The sequence below is a fragment of the Sitodiplosis mosellana genome, unplaced genomic scaffold, assembly GCF_009176505.1.
Source record: "Sitodiplosis mosellana isolate CC-2019 unplaced genomic scaffold, AAFC_SMos_1.0 Smas_scaffold_6165, whole genome shotgun sequence".
NCBI lineage: Eukaryota > Metazoa > Arthropoda > Insecta > Diptera > Cecidomyiidae > Sitodiplosis > Sitodiplosis mosellana.
In genome coordinates, this window is record NW_022601406.1 from 3,098,013 (window position 1) to 3,118,679 (window position 20,667).

General features: G+C 36.2%; 1 protein-coding gene and 1 non-coding gene across 12 annotated transcripts; both read left to right on the top strand.

Moving 5' to 3' along the window:
- Window positions 1–1,065: 1,065 nt before the first annotated feature.
- LOC129574753 (uncharacterized) lies at window positions 1,066–16,097 on the top strand. Of its 11 annotated transcripts, none has more exons than XM_055457171.1 (10): window positions 11,721–11,936; window positions 12,033–12,093; window positions 12,757–13,310; window positions 13,569–13,665; window positions 13,852–14,062; window positions 14,148–14,286; window positions 14,382–14,659; window positions 14,825–15,022; window positions 15,123–15,240; window positions 15,575–16,097. In XM_055457171.1, exons 3-10 carry the CDS (start codon window positions 13,156–13,158, stop codon window positions 15,663–15,665), a joined length of 1,287 nt encoding a protein of 428 aa, XP_055313146.1. In that variant the 5' UTR covers window positions 11,721–11,936; window positions 12,033–12,093; window positions 12,757–13,155; the 3' UTR covers window positions 15,666–16,097. The 11 variants fall into 11 exon arrangements, with proteins under 11 accessions (XP_055313150.1, XP_055313152.1, XP_055313153.1 ...); XM_055457172.1 differs by having other exon boundaries at window positions 11,742–11,840; XM_055457175.1 differs by lacking the exons at window positions 11,721–11,936; window positions 12,033–12,093 and adding an exon at window positions 1,066–1,121.
- A 4,022-nt stretch (window positions 16,098–20,119) lies between these two features.
- On the top strand, window positions 20,120–20,238 carry LOC129574940 (5S ribosomal RNA). Its single transcript, XR_008688742.1, has one exon. It is a non-coding gene; the product is annotated as a 5S ribosomal RNA (ribosomal RNA).
- Window positions 20,239–20,667: the final 429 nt, after the last annotated feature.

Genomic DNA, 20,667 nt, shown 5'->3' on the forward strand with positions numbered 1-20,667 from the left:
AGAAGAGAACGAGAAGACGAGTAATATATGTGTACATATCCAGCAAGCAATGACCAATTTTGCTGTAGCAGCGCCACAACAGCAGCAGCAGCAGCAGCCGCACCACATCGCACACTGATTTCGCATGGGATTGGGCGAAATCGTAGAAATTGTTGTTTCCATATTCTCTCGGTTTATACACGGTACGTTTAAAATTTCAGCATTTGGTACAGCAATGAAACACACTCGCACACACAACGCTAAGTAATACTTTATATACATCGACACGGGCATGCACACACAATGTCAAGCTTTGTGGTTGACGCTTTATGTTAGAGTTGCACGAAATTGAGGACATTGCCGCTGACTCACTCACTGGCATGAATATCAGAAAATTTATCGGCAAAATTGTAGATATAAAAGCGAAAAATTTCCAGTTAAAATAAATGAAGCTGATCGAGTTGAATAGGACGGTTGAGAGAATGGGTAATATTAAAAGCAGCAAAAATATTGCCCATTTTCGATACGACCTATTCGAATATGTCAATTTAACACCTATACAAAGTAGTCTACCTCAATTCACTCTGTAAACGAGGGATAGTTTTTTTCTAGTTCTTTATTTCATTTGGTGCTGTGTTCAATTCATTTGTCTTCTTCGTTTCATGCCGCAAATGTTCAAACTGACACATGCACATCGATGAATTCCCTTCGCATTTCCTATGCGACGCGCTTTTACTTCAAAATGCTACCATATTATTCATTCCCATTCCGACTGATTTTGATCATTTTCGCTCGTGTACACACACCATATTCACGTCACGCATACACATCCAAAGCATGCACAGGCACACACACACACACACACACACACACACACACACACATATACACACTCTCGCTATATCCATCCTCGCTTCAATTTTACTGTAGAAAGACCGCAATATACCGCTCACCATACCGCTCTACGAATCTACTGTCTTTATCTTCATCTGTATGTGTGCGTGTATGTCGTTGTCGTTGTCGTTCTCCCATATATACGGTATATACACACAAACGGCGAGCGCGCTCGATGAAAACGTTCGTGTCGATGTGAACGAGGCATCCATATTGTGTGTTGTATACTTCGAAGCAGATTCGGTGTTGTAAGTATTTGAAATAGTCAGTAATAGTCATAACTCAACCATCATTCCGAACTGAACGCGAAACAAACAAAAACGACCAAAAAAAATTTGTTTTACTTATAACAAAAAAATCAATTCAAAGCGATTTTTTTGTGGTTTTTACTAGAGAAAATAGAAAGGAAAATATTAAATGCAGTGTTTGTGTCGTTTTGTGTTTTTATTTTGATTTTTTAAGTTCAATTCAGCGGGGAAAATAACGTATTCGTACAATTTTTCATTGCTGAAGCAGAAAGCTGAGGAAAAAAAAACGTTTAATTGCTAGTTTGTGTGTTGTTTGCCGAGAGACAAACAGAAAAAGTCCAAACGGCATCTCACAAACTAAGAAATAAAAAGAGACCAACATCGAAATAAAAGGATAAAACTACATTTACGGTTCGTTTGTTTTTTTTTCTCTATCGTGGTTTATTTTTCCGTGAGACTTTTCTTGCCGTGAGATTTAGAGTACACCGCTGAATGAAAACACCGCGCGCAACACCGAAAACAAACCATTTTTTAACCGAAACACACACGAAACATTTTTAATATCAACAAAAGGTACACACATATTCATTTCTGAATTGAACCAAGTTAATCCTTCGAGTAATAGATGTATGTATATATATATAGACAAAACGCACAAATTAAACACCAACGAAACACGAATATTCGCACACAATCAATTTCCTTTTGATTCGAACTGTCAAATTGAGAGTGACTGTTAAGTGTTTTTAGTTTATTGTTGTTGTTGCTGTTATTGTTGTTTTTGTGGTGCTGCTTGCATCGTCTATGTAAAAAAAGGCAGAAAATATGCTGAGGTTTAAGTTTGGTTATTTTAAGTACTTTTCAAGTTGTTTGACCGAAATGACGAATGAACAGAGATCAAAAGAGGCGAAAACTCACTCGGTTTTGATGTCATAAATACGTTCATGGAAAATGAATTGCAGAAAATGGCAAAGAAAACACAAAAATACGTAAAATTCGCATGAACTTCATTCCAATTTAAAAAAAAATAACCTTCGATTTTTCCAGTCCTTTTTTTCGGATGTTATTGATATGATTTTTGTATTTGATATTGCTCTGGCAGGTCTTTTGCCAATCAACAATGAAGATTAAAGTGACTTAGTGGCGCTTATTTGTGAGAGAAGTTTTCCAATGTGGCGTTGCCAATGATGATGACAATGCTTGAAATCGAACTGAATGTTTGAATCATAAATAACCATAAAAATAGACCTTGAATAAACATAAGAAAACTCTTCATTTTACCGTAGCCTCTCGAAGGTGCTATGCGAACCAAGAAATTTTCAATTAGCATTCCGTCAAAAAATGAGCAATGTCAGCCACAAAATTTCGTCAAAAAACGCAGTTTATTCAGTCTAATTCAAGCGTAAATCAAGGGTAATCCATACGTTTGTGTCATTCAATGCAATTGAATATTCCATATTCCCAAAGGAAAGAAAAAATCTTCGACGAAAAATCAAACTTCTCACCAATTTCCATACGAAAACACCAAAGCAAAAATCCGTCAAACATCACAGATGCGATCAGTGCGCGTTCCGTAGGAAATTTAATCAAGACCACTTTTGAAAACGCCGTGTATGCACATGTGAACACAACTACAAAGCAAATAACGTGAAATCAAAGGCAATATGTCAAACATGAATGTCGAATGACAGTTGTGTTTTCTGCACGAAACTTTACTGTGTTTCCCACTCTCTCGCTTGCGCTCTCTCTCTCTCTCTCTGTCTTTCTCACTCTCATGGGCCCACATTCGCCGTTTTCCACACACTCTCCACTTTTCGTTCAAGCGAACGATGTATCGCAGAGAGCAACGAAAGAAGAAAAAAAAACAAAAACAGCAACGGTGATTTGTTGATGTTATTGTTTTCGGGCATGTCAACTGAATGTTGTAGTTTTTTTATTCGCTGTTTCTTTTCGCTTTGCTTTCAATCAAATGAATGATTTGAGAAGCCATAAATTTATAGCGAATTCAATTAAAACTGATGTATATCGTAGCTTTTTTCTTCACTCTCTCATTGCATTTCGGTTGAGATTTATTGTCATTTCAATTTCTGACTAATAATTTCACCAACTGCAGTGTTCTGTTTGTTGTTGATCGATTCGATGTCAGTTTCCGAAATTGTTTCCAAAATCGAACTGTTTATGGAATTTGTATCAAACAACTTGAAACAAAAAAGCGAAAGAAAGAAAAATGCGAAACCAAATGATGCACTCAGGCATGCTTTTTTGCTGCTGCTACTGCTGTCAACGTTGTTGTTGTTGATGTTGAAAATTGGGAAATGCACTTAAGTTGTTGATGTGATTGTGTGTATGTGTGTGTTTTTTCCTCTCTCAGTATGCCATTATGGACAGTGGTGTATATACATAATGCAGTCTTTGTGATGCGTGACACTTCTTCTCTGTATGATGTTTATCAAAATTGGGCTTTGGTCCAAAAATGCAGTCAGGGCAAAAATAGCCCAATCCAAAATGTTGTTTTTCTTCGACTTCTTCGTCGCATTTTGAATTAGGGCAATATTTTGACGCTTGTGTGACGAGCTTTTTTTCCCGTTCTCGGTTGAGATTTAACTCAAGAGGAGAGAAAAAACGCTACAAATTGAATAAAATCGTGTGAGTTAGCGTAACAATTTGTTTTTTTCTTTTAAACACTTGTCATGTTGTTGTTGTTGTTGCTGCTGGTTTTGTTTCGGGTTCGTTGTGTGTCAGATGTGACAGATTATTGTTGATTTTGTTATATTTGATGATCGATTTTCGTTTATTTTTTATGTAATAAAAACTATATATATATGTATACCGTAGAAATGCAAGCATTGCATCCCCCTGTGAGATGTATGAAATATAGTTGGCATATCCATGGGCGAGATCGAAATATTAATAGCACATATAAAATTTATAGCAGTTTTTTTTTCTTGAGTAATTAATGGTGATAAATAAACTCTCTAACAAATTTTTCACAAAAAGTGCACATGCATTAAACGGGCGCGCACCAGTCGGTGCATAATTATGCTTGTCGAATGAAATTTGTTTGATAATTTGTTTTGGTATGCAAGTGCAAAATTGCATAAAATATGCATGCCTATGTCGATACAGGGATATGGAGACTGGGAGAGGGTTATTCGCATTAATATTCACTTTGCATGCGCCCTGCCTATGCTATGAAACTAACATATTGAATATGTACCCCGGGTATTACGGGTCAATAATTTCTTTCAAAATCCACTTGTTTTCGTGCATCGACTGGATGGACAAATTTGGGGAGCTTGTTACCTGCTGTTATTTTCTACATGTTATGGACGAGCACATTTGAACAGTTAAAAACAAATTTCTGCATGATATTCATACATACGACCCATCACATATGCTGCACAGCAAAATCGATCACTCACACAAGCGCCGCTCTTAGTTTTTCACATCCACTCTATCTCTGCCGTTCGTTCTCTTGCTCGCCAAGCACTCGGGAAAATTTTGATGCATAACACATAACCACACGAACATCGGCTTCAGTACGAATCGTGCTAAGTCCACCAGCGAGCGAGCCAAAGAGCCAGCCGCCAATAGAACAACCAACCTGATCCAACAGCAAAACTAAATGGAAAATGAGAAGGTCTCTTCGTTTTCTCTGCCTTTCGCTCTCTTTCTCTGACTAGCTCATACTATTTATCACAGAAATTTTGTTGTTTTTCAATGGTTTCGTTCCAGTGCTACTTTCACGGTTCACATTTTGAAACCATTGCTCAGAATGATAGCGACACACAACAGCAGAACATATAATATGAATGCAGTAGTTCGGCCATTCGGCCTCTATCTCCCTAGTCCGTATTTGCTATGAAAGCAGAGTGTTGAAGTATTATTTTCGGATGATGACTTATATGGAATTTATTCGAATTTCGACCATCCAATGCCGGCCCAAGTCTCGGCTATATGAGTACGAAAAAGAATGTGCTTGAAGTGGAACAATTTTGATCCTCATGATAGACTTTGACATGTTCATTAAGCAACATTTTATTTGTTGTTTCCAGTTCCGAGTTTCACATCTTCAAGTCTTTGCCCTCTCTCATTAGTTCGGACATTTGCGCTCAGCGCGCGCGTTAGCACATTCACACAGCACAATTTCCGTTCGACAACGTCGATCCAATCCGTCGTCGGTCCGAAAAGATCTTTTACAAAGAAATTGCCATTTACAGTGAAAAGCAGCAACAACCACGACGACAACGACGACAAAAAAACCCCTCATTGATTTAAACAAAATGCATGAAGCGTCGAGTGAGGAAGAGTGCGCGCTCACTCGTTCGTTCGTTCGTTCGTTTGTTCATTCGGTTAGCAGCCTTCGTTCACTCGCTATTCAAGCAAACTCATTTCACACTGTCGAACCAAAACGAAATACCGAGTGTGGCTCATAACGACTACGCGCTCTCTCCTCGTTCATTTTCATTCGTTATTCGTGCTAACAGCACACAAAATCCATTGTACATAATATATATAACCAAACCCGTACATAGTGGGTATTTTTTTTGCTTGCTTGCTTGCTTCTTCTCTTCATCTGCGTTGCTTGTTCGTTCATTCCTTCGTACGGTACGTACGTTTCGTTTCGTTATTTTTATTATTTCAAGTCTCTCTACTCGCTTCGTTCATCAAAAAGCAAATGTTGTTTCTACGTGGGTACGTACGTGTGGCATGAATGTTGTATATCTTGATGTTCGGATCGGTTTGTGTGTAATAAATAGAAATTTCAGTGTTTTTTTTTTCTACACTGAAATGAGGCAAACTGACGGAGGCAGACTGGCAGCACTTGGCACTTGGTTGGCTTTTAGTCAGTCAGTTTCTAGTACAGACTTTTTTTTCATTTAGTACGATCGTTTTATGGAAAACGTCAAAACACTAATTTTAAGCGTTTGAAATTTCATTTGTTCGCTTTTTGAAAGTTTGTTTTGAAAATTGGATATATTTTTTTATTTCTCTTTTATTGCATTTCCAAAACGGTAATTGAATTTCAATACCTTGAATAAAATATTTTTTTTATTTCGGTTGATTTTTTCTTTGTAAATAAATACGTAAGTAAATGAAGTAGATTTAAATTTTTATTTCAATTCGAAACGGTTGTTTCGGCAAATTTTTTATCGATAAAACCAAATGATGGTAGACAGAACCAAAAAAAAAAAAAAAACAAAAACTAATAATAATCGTTAGTCGGAATCGAAAACGTCTTTTGCATTTGAAATTCAATTGTATACAAAAAGGTAATATTAGCTGAATAAAAAAGAAGTAAATGTTTCTCGAAGCAAAATGGAAGAGAGACCAAGATAAGAGCGAAATAAACACACAAGCGAACCCAAAGCCGAAGCGAAGCACAGCAGCAGCAAACGATACGTCTATATAACGACGAAAACGGGAACATTTAATCTGTTTAGGTGATCTGCATTATTGTTGTGCTATTTGGGTATTATTTCATATTCCATTGTCTCTCGATCCAATCTAGTACATTCGCAAACTTCGAAGCCACACAGCACACACAGCGTCCAAATTGAATTCCATCAATTTGCGCAGAGTTTGAAAGATAATTTTCGATATATCTATATATCTATATATTTCTTTGGATTTTCTTTCTGCCACACAGCTTGGGTGTACACAGATATGATTGTGTACATATTTGTGTGTGAGTGTATATGTGCTAGGCACTTTGTTGCCTTTAAGACATTGGCTGTATGTTTTTAGTGCTGTTTGAACTGTGCTGCCGTCCGTCGTTGTTGTTGTTGCTGCTGCTGCCGTTGCGACTACTTATGTACTATGCTGAGTTTCGTTGCTATTTCAATCCATAAGAGCATTACATGCGCTTATTTATCTATGAGTCACACGCACACAAGTGCGGGCACATACACAAACACACTCATACGTCGAGCACACCGAACGCGAATGAGTGAGAATGTCATACGTTCGCTGTACTGGGCCGTGGTGAGTGGTGTATGTATACATACGTCGTTCTCATTGGCATTCCCTACAAATTCCCCACTGTTTGCCGCATCCGTTTGTCATCATTTCAACATTCGCCCGTTCGTTCGTTTGTTCGCTCGCCTCGCTTGGCTCTATCTATCTACTCTTGATGAAAAACATTCGTAAAAATCTATATGAAATACACGGCAACGACGACGACGACGAAAAACCAAAGCGACGACGACCGTTTTTGAAGACATGAACCGCGTGAAATCATGATTACTAAAGTGCGTTCTCTCATATAGCATATTTCTTTACCACACAATAAAAACCGCACCAACCGTTCTCACTCGCGCGCGCACTCTCGACTCAACTCCACACTCATATATTTACTAAATGCGATGAGCGCAAGTTTGTCAGAGCGCGCGCCCGTTCGTCACTATTTTAGTTATTGAACGGAAAAAAAGCCAACAACAACAACAACAATAACGGCAGCGTTGCTTTTAAGATTTTTGTTTCGTTTACGTTTGAAACTTTAATATTCTTTTTTCTCTCGTCTTTCTGTGTGTCTCACTTAGCTGCTTCAGCCCGAAGAAAAAAACCTCTAGCGCAAACACACATCGAGTATGTTTGTGCTTTTGTTCATTTCGGTTCGCATCCCAACACAAAAGTTTCGTTCCCATTTTTGTTGTTGTTCGTTTTGTTTAATGCCAAGCCAACAAAAATGAATGTATTCCTGCCATATCTCTCTCTGACGTTCGCTCTCTCTCTCTCTCTCTCTCTCTCTCTCTCTCTCTCTCTCTCTCTCTTTATGCGATTCGATTCGTACGCGTTGTGTGTGTGTTGCGATTACAGATTTTCTCGACTCGTGACTGTAATGATTAATACACGCTTTAAATTAATCCCGCTCACACGATTCTTTCTCTCTCTCTAATTGAAAACCATTTCCAATTCCAAGTCGACTTAATAAAAAAAACTGCATTCAAAATTCCATTGACCGTACTTAGTTTACTGGTGAAAAATAAAAACGTTTTTATTTGAAAAATAGCTAACGAACGATTCAGAGAGGCAGAGAGAAAAAGAAACGAGAAAAACGCACACACACACACACAGGGCATTTGAATTAATCAATTTGGAGCGATATTTTGTGGCATTGTAATTGGATAGATGGCGCCAATCACAAAAAGACACACAACAACGGCTGGCAAAAAAGTGATTATCTTGATTTAAGTTCACGATTGATGTTTCTGATGGCACTCTATGGAAAGTATATAAATGAATTCGCCATTGCGAACAAATTGTGGTTCTCTGTGTGTCTGATTGTATTCATCGTGCACAGATGGCAATAGTTCGGGTGTACAGTTTTTTTTCTTCTTCAGTTCGTTCGTTTGTCCATTCGTCCGTTATCGCATTTAATCGGGCACGAATATAATGTAACGTAAATGAAGAATGAACGATTATTTTGAATCGAGGGCCCCGACCCTCTCAGCATTTATAACGCAATGCATGAGGGAATATTACGAAGCAAACACATCACCGTTGCCAGTCGACACAAGTTGCTCGTTGGGTTTTCAACCAATGCGCCAGTGCTGGTGGTAGTTTTGTTGCTGTTGCCTCTGCCGCTGCTGATTTTCGCTGTGCGCTGTGCCTATTCATATCGCTTCGATTCATTCGTAATGCGTCCCTATACACGAGCGAAAGAGAAAAAAAAAACCAACAACCTCTATATACCGACAATATAGCAACGAGCAATCTTTCATTCGCTTGAATATAACCCTGTCTGCCAACAATGAATGTGTTTGTTTGCGCCTGTGTTTCTGTACATCGTTCGGTGCGCACATATTTTTGTTGCTGTTGCCTCGTTGTTGCCGCCACCGTAGTCGTTGTCGTTCGCCACTGCTGCCGCTGCTGCTGCTGCTGATTTTTTCGCCATACTTCGTTATACCGTGTTTCACATTATAAAACCGTCAGACATTTCAATATACACGTTCAACGCTTGAATTTTTCCATTGTTATTGAAGCTAAATTTGTTTTTGTTGCTTCGAAAATATTTAAAGCTGCTTTCGCGTTTCATATAATCATTTCGGTTGTTTTAAACGTTGTGCGTTTCGTTTTTTTTTTCTTCTCTTGGTTGTTTGCCGTTGTATTTTTCGTTCCACTTCTTCGTTGGTTCATTTTCGTTGTGAGATTTTCGAAGCAGCATGCTGGCTGGTTGGCTGACTGCTGCTGCTGCCGCTGCTGCTGCTTACTCACTTAGCTCGATGCTAATTTTTCCCCCATGTTTTTCAGTCCAAAATTTAAAATGAAGAAACAAAACAACAGCAGCAGCTCAATACAACAATGAAATGAAAAACAGACCGAAAAAAAAGATATCCAATGGATTTTCTTATTAATGATGCAACTGAAGTGAAAGCAAATCGAATTATTTCCTTGCTCTCGCTCTTTCTCTTTCTCACACTTCATCTCTCCCCTTCCGTTCACGATGAAAAGCATTTCTTTGCCAATGATGAAGATGATTCGGATGTCTTCTTCAGTCGGTTGTTGTGCCTGAAAGCAATAAAAAAAAAAAAAAACAATCGCCAAACAATTGAATCACGTTCCCCTTTCGAAATAAATATATTTGAAAGATAGAGTTGGTGTGTCTGTCAACGATTACCATCACGGCACAATACAAACGACCGTGTCCGACCGACCATTTGCGATAAATGAGTATACACATATTCGGGGCACTCGTTTCGTTTAGCTTTACACACAATTTAAAGCTCCCTTTTATCTTTGCTGAGATGCAATACGCAAACGATACCGACAGTAGCATTGAAACATTGTCTCAGGACAAAAAGCGCGCTACGCAAGAGAAAGAAAAAAAGCGCCGCAGAAACAGAAGAAGAAAAAAAAACACACACGCACACGCACACACAACAAACAGACAATTGTTGAAGAAAAGTGGCGAACAAGGCGAGCGTGAGTAAGCAAGGCTCGCTTTTTTCTGCATCATTTTCATCTTCCTCCTTGTTTTTTTTATATTCATTTCGTTTAAATTTCGCATCACACACTCACCGCATCGAATTGCGAAAAGTACAAACAGAATGAGTAGCAACAACGACGACAACGCGAGAAAAAAAACCCAACCACACTATGTGTGTGTGTGTGTGTGTGCTGATAAAATTGTCAGAGAGACGGTAAAATGCGATCGGTGGCGATCATCAGTTACTTTGTTCTGTTTTTGTTGTTGCTACTACTGCGGATGCGGCTGCTGCTTAGCTCACAATGAATAAGCAATCAAATACACGCCATATATGAAAGAGTGAAAGCAACGCCACAAAACCATAACATGTTTCGTTCATCTTGCACACGCTGTGCTGCCACTGATCCGTGCAAATTGAACGAAAGAAACAAACGAGAAAAAAAACAACAACCATGATGATGATGATGCGCTTTCGCGGTGACACTTCCCTTAAGGTTTTTCCGTTGATTCGGTTGCGCGCGCGTCCCTCAACTCACGTCGCTATCAATTCAGTCTATTTTCCCTAATTCATAACGTTGCTCCTAATTTATCCAATTTCATGTCATTTCAATGATTTTACCGAAGGCACACAGACATACATACACGGTCCATGGAATGTGCTGCATTTCAGTTGGCCATGCGAATCATTCTCAATGCTTCCAACCGATTTGGTTGCCAAAAAATCAAGCTGAATAAAAATCCGTAACCAAAAAAAAAAAAAAAAATGGTCGAGTTGAAAAACCCATTTATCTCACATCTTGGTTCCGATCGGTCGGTCGGTTTTCGAATGTAACCAACACGAAATTATATCGAAAAAGCAGGCGAAGAATCAAAAAGAAATAAACCAACCAAAAAAAAAGAACGAAATAACAACAAGAGCAGCAGCAAAAATATGAATGTAAAAAGCATTTAGAATACTGAGTGAGAGAGAGAGAGAGAGAGACTTGTGTGTGAATTCTTTGATTGCTTTGGTAGAGTTGTTGGCTATGAAAAAAATGCCATAAAAAAGTATGTCGTACATTATACGAGGCAACAGCGACAGCGGCGGCAGCAGCAGCGACAGCGGCGGCAGCAGCAGCAAGCACAAATAGCGTTTGCTCTGTGAATGTATTTATATGTGTGTGTATGTGTGTAATGACGCATCGATGTGGTGGTGCGGTCGATTTATTGTATCTCTGAGAGCTCTCGGCAGCAGTCAGTTTTCAGCGGAACGGGATGAATAAATAGACTCCAATACATAGACAGCACATAGTGTATTTTATTTCATTTTTTGCTGCTGCTGCTGCCGCTGCTGTTGTTCATCGCTCGATGTTGTTGTTGTTGTTGTTGTTTCTTCTCTCCTTTACATGCCGTTCGTTTGCTTGGCTGCTTATTTGCGATTGAACAACTGCTATCGTCATCGCCACTGCTCGAATATCATTTGGCTGTTTTCTGAACGGTACAACAAATCGCACTCACACACACACACACACACATGCACACATAGTCACCATATACAAGCCCGTCCGTCCGACCAACCGACCGACCGAACGACTGATCCACACAAGCGAACAAACCGAAATGAACGCGTTCGTTCGGTTTGTTCGTTTCGCTCGTTTTCGAGCTATTCGTCGAACGAGCAATAGATATTTGCCGTCGTAATGTAGCACAGACTTCATGACTTTCATACGTTCACTTCGGATCAAATACGTTCGAAATATATAGCCAGTTGTTTTCTCCTTTTAGAATTTGTTTCTCGACGACGACGACGAGTATTATATTTTTTTTCTATCCTTCGCCTGTATTTATTTTCTTTTCGTTCGTTTTCATCGTTGACTGCATATTTTCCGTTGTCATTTGTTATTGCCGTGTGTATTTTTCTTCATTTGATTTGAGCATAAATTGTTTTTTTTTTTCATTCGTTCATTCTGTTTTTCGTACTTTGCCGTTTTGGATTTGAGTAGAAATTTTTCGTGTACTTCACTCGGAATCGACACAATATATATATACGTATATTTACGCTTTGTGAGTGTGATTTTTATTATATGTATATATACATATACGTTCATTTGATTGTTACACTGTAATTTGCTGATGGCGTACTCTTGTTGCTAGCATAGTTCGCCTCTTTCGCATTTCCAACAATTTGAATATTTATTTGGTTGTTTTTTTTTTCTTCTTCTGCTGTCTCTTTCGGTCGTGTTAATTCGCATATTTTTATCTGAATGTCCTCGTTTTTCCGATGCAACTTCTTCAGTCCGTCAGGATTTTGTGTGTTAGATATAATATGTGATCATAATTCCAATATATACAGTAGTTCATTCCAAACGACGACACCACAACAACAACAACAACAACAACAACAACAACAACAATAAAATTTGTTAAGAAATTTCGGTGTCTTCGGTTGATCATTGTTGCAGTGACCGTCAGTCACTTGACATTTTTAAAATGATATAGAAACGTTAGCGCGGTGGTTGGTGTGCAAGGGATTATGTTTAAATTCACCGAAAGATTAGCTCAATTTCACAGAAATCAATTCGGCTTTTTTCCCTTTGACCTTATCGGTTTTGCTGCCGATTTGACATTGTCGATCTCACACATTTTACATTTTCTTTATCAAATAAACGCTCGTTCAAGCTTAATTTTCCTAAATTAAATTATTTTTTTTTCTTCTTTCTCTTACAGAATTTCTGCAAATCCATTGAGATCACCGGATTCGGCAAACCACGACACGGGTTGAACAAAGGAAAATTTTGGTGCTCTGAAGTCAACAACTGAATCAAAGTAACGTGACTTTTTCTTTGTGCGTTCATTCGATCGAAGTTACTGTGTGATTTTGCATGAGCATTTTGGAAACAGAGCGTCTACTGAAGAAATTCACTATTTTGGACATTCAACGCGAACAGGAGCACATTTGCCATTTTCATCGGTCCAATTCGAAAGGAAACCAACCAACCAACCAAAATCTCAATAGCATCTAATTTTAACATATAAATTGGTCTCGAAACGGGCATTTAAGCAACGGGTTATTTGGATCTTGGGAATTTAAGAAGTGAGATAGCGAAATCGACAGAGAATATAAGGATGACTTCTTCCGTTAAAAAGGATACCGGTTCATTTTTTGCACATGGCAACTCCAAACAATTCGACTTTGTATTAAAACTCTATCCGGAAGTGCTGCAACTTAAAGCATTCACGCGCTGCAAAAAACCTGAAGAACTTATACGACTAGATGATTGGTATGTATCACAAAATGATGAATAAAATTATTCTTCTGAATTGTACTCGGTTTTGTGGAACGAATGAATGTGTTTCATAGACTTTTTCAAATATTAATTTTATTTTGTTCAGTTTCTGTAACTAACTAGTTCTTCTGAAAGAAATTCATAAATAAATGAATGTTTAACGAATTATATTCGTCGAATAATTAATGTTAATTCAAATTCATTTTGAACAGACCGAGAATTTTATCTAACGAAATTGTTTTTCTTTGGCAGGTATCAAAATGAATTACCAAAAAGGATAAAGCAACGTGGCAAAAATGCGCATCTGGTGCATGAGGAATTAGTACAGGCAATGAAATGGAAACAATCGGTGAGTGTGCCGCGATTTTCTCTCTCTCTCTCTCTCTCTCTCTCGCGTTTGTGCCTCAAAAATGCATCATTCACATGGAAATGTTCAACCAATATTGTCCACATTTGCTCATATATCTCTCTTTTTCTTTCTCTCTTCATTCTCAAATCGACTTCAATTTTTTCCGATGCGGGACCCAATGTGCAGCGTGGCAAATTCTATCCACAACTTTCGTACTTGATCAAAGTGAACACGCCGCGCGCCGTAATGCAAGAAACCAAAAAAGCATTTCGTAAATTACCAAACCTAGAACAAGCATTAACCGCACTATCAAATTTAAAAGGTGTTGGTATTACAATGGCGTCTGCTTTGCTGGCGGCTGCTGCGCCCGATAGTGCACCATTCATGGCTGATGAATGTAAGTTACGCTCATGAATTACCCTTTTTTTTTTTTTTGATAAAAAAGGAAATAGTCTAATCGGCGATCGTTTTAAATTTCACAGGCTTGATGGCTATACCAGAAATCGATAGCATAGATTATACAACAAAGGAATACTTAAAGTTTGTGCAACACATTCAAGCTGCCGTAGCCCGATTGAATTCAGAGAAGGATAACAACAACTCGCAATGGACAGCACATGCGTAAGCCATCGATTCCAAAATGAATCCAATTTTCCCACACGAGATCCTTAAAAAAAACAAACAAACTGAATGTTCCATTTCTCTCGATGTTACAGTGTTGAGTTGGCCCTTTGGACACATTTTGTTGCCGTGCAATTGAAGCCGGAGCTACTCGAACGAATTCCAACATCAAACACAATTAACAGTGGATCAACCGAATTGGAAACAACCGCAACCGGTAACAACGATGATGAAGAAACGATCAAATTGACCACAAGCGACGATGCAGAAATCACAGCCGATGAAAACAGCACCGACATGGTCAGCTCGTCGAAAGATGAAGACGATACAACAACCGATGGTGATTTGAAATCGGAACAGAATTGCATCTCAGGTAAAAAACGAACGGAATGAAGAGAAAAAATCTTAGACTGAAGATTCATCTTTATGACATGAATATTTTTGCATACAATTTTATCGACGCCATTCGATTTTTATTTATAATTTTTTTTTTCGTTTGTCATTCTGTTTGCAACGACACACACACACACACACACAGCCAGCACAGATGAAAGCAGCACTGTATTGACAACGCTAGGCGGCAGCAGCCAAGATAGCGTCACTCAATTGAATGGTAGCAACACAGTTACGTCAACAACAACCCAACAATCCGATGAGAACAGCCGTTTCGCACACTTTGAACACTCAAACGAAGAATTAGTTCAAGTTGTTGCAGCTAACGGCAACAATAAAAACGGTAAGTTTCGACCAAATCAAAAATGACATTCTGAATTGAAAAAAAAAACACGTTTCACTAAAATTGTACTACTTTGGCCGGTGACATTTTTTTTTTGCAGGAGTGGCCAGTGCGACTGACGATAGTAGTTCACGATCTGATGATAGCAGCTTGGAGAAACCAGTTACTCCAATCGTTCCCAACGATGATAGTGATTCACAAGCAAGCAGCAATAAACGGTTAGATTTTTTGAGAAATAATATTTTTTGTTCTGGAATTATTGCCAAATTTTTCTACCTTTTGGCCCTTGAAATGGCAAAAGGCACCTAAATGACAGAAATGCATTTAAAAACTCAGGTGAAGTCGAAAAAATATGCATAAAAGCATTTCGAATTTTTTTTTCATCAAAAAAAAATATGTCATTTTCATGGAAATGCACCCAAAATTGTAAAAAAATGCATTTTCTGACCATTTGAGTACGCTTTAAATTTCACACCAATTTTCTTTGTTCTGATTTGTTACTCATTTTTTATTTGTCCAAATTTTTCTCATTTTCTTTCTCTCCCCTTCCAGATCGTTAGACTGTGAAAGTTCTGAATCACAAATAACCGCTACCGAAGCTACTGAACCAGGAACAAAGAAATGTAAAATTACAGAAGAATGAAATTTATTTTATATTTAGTTCTATTTTTGCATTAACGTCTAATACACACACACACACACACATAAATATATAAAAAAAAAATTTCTGTTTGATGTCGCGTAACGTCCGTCGCATCTTTTTAATCTTAATTTTTTGCAAGAAAAAAAAAGCAACAAATGAAACAAAAAAAAACAAACACACACTAGATATATATGCAGAAAAAAAAACGTAAAAAAAACAAATGCGAACTACACTTACAAGAAAAGAAGAAGAAAAAAAACATACAGACAACAACATGCGCGTACATTGATTTAATTGAAACATTCATAATCATCACTTGTGAAAAAAAAAATCTGTCGACCCATCTAAACAAATCATAAATGTTTGATCACAAATAAGAAGAACAATGCTGAGAGAAGAAGAAGGAAATTAAATTTAGTGAATGCAAAAACATATAGAGACATTTTATTAAGCAAAAAAGCGTATTTAGTAGGTCAGGAATCAGCTGATAAATTTGCAAGGTGGTTTATTGCTTCCATCGCGAACGATGATTGCGAGATGAAATCGAATATCAAACAGACAGACGATTTCCATCTCCAATGTCAACACAAATCGTGCATTCGTATCTCTTTTCTCATAAAATGTTTGAGCAACAAATTTAGCGAAAAAAAGTAACAATTCAAAAAAAAAAAAAACGATGGCTCCTTCCATTCATTCTTATTCTGTGGATACTAGCATATAAAATGATGAATTAAAACACACACAAAAGCCAGACACACACACACTAGACACATTTTACATTTTTAATCCGACACCCGGGCACCTCAATACACCAAAATGCATTAGTAAAACTATCCACTTTTAATCAACTAAATGAAACAAACGCAAGATGAAAGGACAGAAAAAAACAACCGCGATAAAAAGCCAACATAATTTTGCAAATAGGGCAACAACAAAGCCATTCTCATTCACAAACACACACACACACACACGCAAAATCAAACACGGAATGAAGAGAGAGAAAGAAAAATAATATGATGTAATAAGTGGAATGCAGACAATTTTTTTAGTAAGTGGATTGTAAATTTTATATTCAAAAATGAAAAAGAAGAAGAAGAAGCATAAAAAAAGTATATTTTTGTGAGGTGAAGAAGGATGAAAGAAAGAAAGAAAGAAAAAAACAAAAACGATTTTCCAAGTCAATGAATGCGCTGTATTATGGGAAAATAAACCAATTTTTACAAAAGAAACAAACCCAAAATATGATAGTTGTATACACACTTACACATACACACACGCATGAGATGAAGAAACAATTGGCTTACAACTTTAGATTTATCCATATTGATTTGATACGAAAGCGATGATTAGGGCAAGATCGGCGCGCCGAAACAAAAAAAGAACAAGAAGAAAATTATTGAGAGAAAAAAAAATTGTAATATTTAGAATCATAAAATAAACATTAAGGAAGTACTGAAACGGAAATGTTTCGACTGATGTGTAACTAACAAGGAGGCTGAAGTATGCAGAAGAAGAAGAAGTGGAAGAAAGAAAAAAAAATCATTAAACATTTTCCTGGGCAAACCAATGATATTTATATATAATATCTGAAAATTTAAATCAGTAAAGTTGGCGGCATAAGCACTAAACACGAACAAAATAATAGTAGAAAAAAGAGAACATCAACAACCGTAAAATGCAAGGAGATAAGAAGATGAAACACGATAATCCATGATGCCTGAAAGAATTCAAATTTTTAATTTAATTTAATTTTTTTTGGGCGACAACAAAAGAATTGCGCAGAAAACAATGAATGGTTTAAAATTTCATTTTCTATAAAATTAAATTAAACAGATGTGCAGATGATGTTTCTTTTCTTTTGTAGGAATTTTCACTTAATTCGATTAGTATGGTGTATACAATTCTTTTCATTCATTTTACTAGATATTTTTTTTCTTTTCTTTCCTTTCTACTTTCGATTCCGTTGTATTGTATTAATTAATGATAATTATTATTATATTATTATTATTATTATTATTTTTTTTGAATATATTTAAAAATGAAAAACTATAGACACAATGAAATCCACAATTACAAATTAAAAACGCAAGCTGAGTAAAAATTTGAATGATTTCTTCTTTTTTTCTCTCTCTCTTTCTTATTCTTACTCTCTCAATCACTTCTTTTTGGTTTTTCTCTCGCTTTATTTTCCATTTTTTTTTAACGATTCTTTCTTTTTTTTATGTCAAAATGAGAAGAAAAACTAAAAACGAAAAACAAAACCAACCAACCATCAGTAAGCAGATACAGAGATTTGTTTCAGTCTGTGTAATGGACCTACGTACTGGTTATTTTTTTATTTCTGGATGTCACATACGTGCATGCTCTCAAAATAATCGCCCGGATTTTGTTGCATCGAGAGAAAACAAGACACTATGAACCAAAAATGCGTTTGAAATGTTTTGTTGTGATTCTTTCCACTTTTTACTAAACACACATACACACACACACACCCGAGAGAAGAAGACCCGTACGTGGGCCCATCGTGCACACAATACGCTCTGTACAAATATTTAAATGAAAAAGAAGAGAAAAAAAATGAAATAAGAAATTATACAATTCGCAAAATAACAAACAAGTATGTATTCATATATATATATATATTTTTATTTGATGATAGTTATAGATTTAAAAAGAAGATGATGCAAAACAACAACAACAACAAAACAAAAAAACACCTATATTATAAGGAAGCAAATTTCATGTATACCGAAAATAAATCGATACTAAAACAAGATGAAAACAGCTACAGTTCAAACAAACAAACAACAAAAAATCTGAATAAAATTGTAATCAGGGTCGAACAATGCATTCAATGGACGCACATGGAATTCGTCGAACGATTCCAGAAAAATGAAATGTCACACGCAAATCATTTCGTTTTTTTACCACACTAAAGCTCCAGTCGTTGGCCTGTATTTAAATCAATTTACAGAGAATAATGTACAATTCTGTTTACCGCAACACCAGACTTAGTAATACAAACACAATAAAAACGTTTTCAAAATGACAAAATGAATGCTAAAAAAGAAGAAACAAAATAATTAAAAGGAAAATATAAATAAAAAAAAAATATATATCAATTGAGCGTTTTTATTTCTTTCTGTTTTTTTATTTGAAGTGAAGTTTTCAAACATTTTTTTTTCAACAGGTTGAAGGCAAATTGAATCGAAGCAAGGTGCAAATGACGGGTAATTTGTATAAAGAGTTTCATACATCCTGTGTGATAGGCTTTAGTGAACAGTATTAAGTAGAAAATCTTTACAGTATTTACTGAATACAACTCAGTTCAATATATCTTGATAAAAGACGAAATCGTGGGAAAAAAAATGATTGAGTAAGTACAAATGGTGGGTTTGTCTTGAATTCAAAATATCTTTTAATATGATTTTGCCTGTCAGAGCGTCATCCGGAATTAATTCATATTTTGTGTTGTACAATAGTTTAAACTTGCATCACATGGTCCATGTTTTGAGTTTGGGTATATGGTAATATATACATATTCCAGAAGAAAAATTAATTTGCTTCAGAAAAATCGGAATTAATTCTTTTCCGGCAGATCAATTCACTATTTTCATTTCGAAATATCCGATGAATTTAGTAAAAAGTAATTGGACATATTTCAAAAATTAGTAAATTTACACATATGCAAATCAAACAATTTTCGATTTTTAGCTGGTAAATTTGTACATCTTGAATGGATTTTTACTCAAACAAAATTTCATTTGAATATTCATTTAAATCGCAATGCTCTGCTATGCCGTTAAACAGTGGTGTCCATCAGTGGTAAAGACATGATTAGTTCGGATATTATAAAAAAAAATCAACAACTAACCATGTTGCCGATTGATCCATTAATGGTTTAGAAATTTCTAATTGTTAAGATTCCAATCAATTTGCTGTATAAGCTGGATTTCATCAAACGTTGTCCCTTTTTGATTCGTTTTTAAATTACAAGTCAAATAAAACATTTGCGTGTTGGATTTCCATTGATTTTTACAACATTCAATTTATTCATTCATTTATTTCTACAAAAATAAAAATTTTCTTACAGAGGTACTTGTGTTTTCATTTAAGCTAAATTGTATTTAGAAAGGTGGGTTCAACATCAACATTATTGTAATTGATATTGTCTAAACCTTCTTAAATCTATATATATATGCTTTTATTGTCTACCTAAGAGCAAGCCGACATTAATCAAAATACACTTTCCAAAAATTTCAAATATTTCTAATAGTTCTAAACAAAAAATCGGCAAAAAATTTGTACTGTTTCAAATTGTAAAACAAAGTCAAAAGGAAAATCGAAAATCAAAATCAAAAATCGTTTCCAATCTGTCTTGATAGTTGACTAAAATAACATAAGCATCGATATAACATTCGACGAATATGTTTGCATAGAAGTGTATATTCTTTGTCAACGACCATATCATGTAAAAAGCACCAGTTCTCGTCCGATCACTGAAGTTAAGCTGCATTGAGCATGGTTAGTACTTGAATGGGTGACCGTCTGGGAACACCATGTGTCGTTGGCACTTTTCTTTTTTTCTCGTTTCGTTTCATTTCTTCTGGTTGTTATTTGATTTTTTTATTTTTTTTTTTTCTAGTTTTATGAAATAACTTTTTTTTATTTAAAAAGATAAAGGACATGTTTTTTACATGAAACTTTTTTTGCGATTTTTCTTTTGCACCAAAATGAATAAGATACTTATTACAATCTCATTACAATTACAATCTTATTGCTGTAATAATAAGATGGACTTTTGGAGGACAATTTGTCCGTAAGTTGTTGGTTTGCGTTATGTTGTTTTCGTGGATTTTTTTCCGTTTGCATAAGTTCGAGATCAATTTTGGTCGATTGAATTAGCATATCGAAATGATCACATATGCCATTAATGTAGAAGCAGCAACTGACAAAGTACGACGTTATTGATGTCATACAGAGTGAGTAGGCAATGCCAATG

Coding starts and splice junctions, on each gene's coding strand:
- LOC129574753 (XM_055457175.1), top strand. CDS start 13,156: ATGACTTCTTCCGTTAAAAAGGATACCGGTTCATTTTTTGCACATGGC. Junction 13,311..13,568: donor CTTATACGACTAGATGATTG/GTATGTATCACA, acceptor TTTCTTTGGCAG/GTATCAAAATGAATTACCAA. Junction 14,287..14,381: donor TCGCAATGGACAGCACATGC/GTAAGCCATCGA, acceptor TCGATGTTACAG/TGTTGAGTTGGCCCTTTGGA.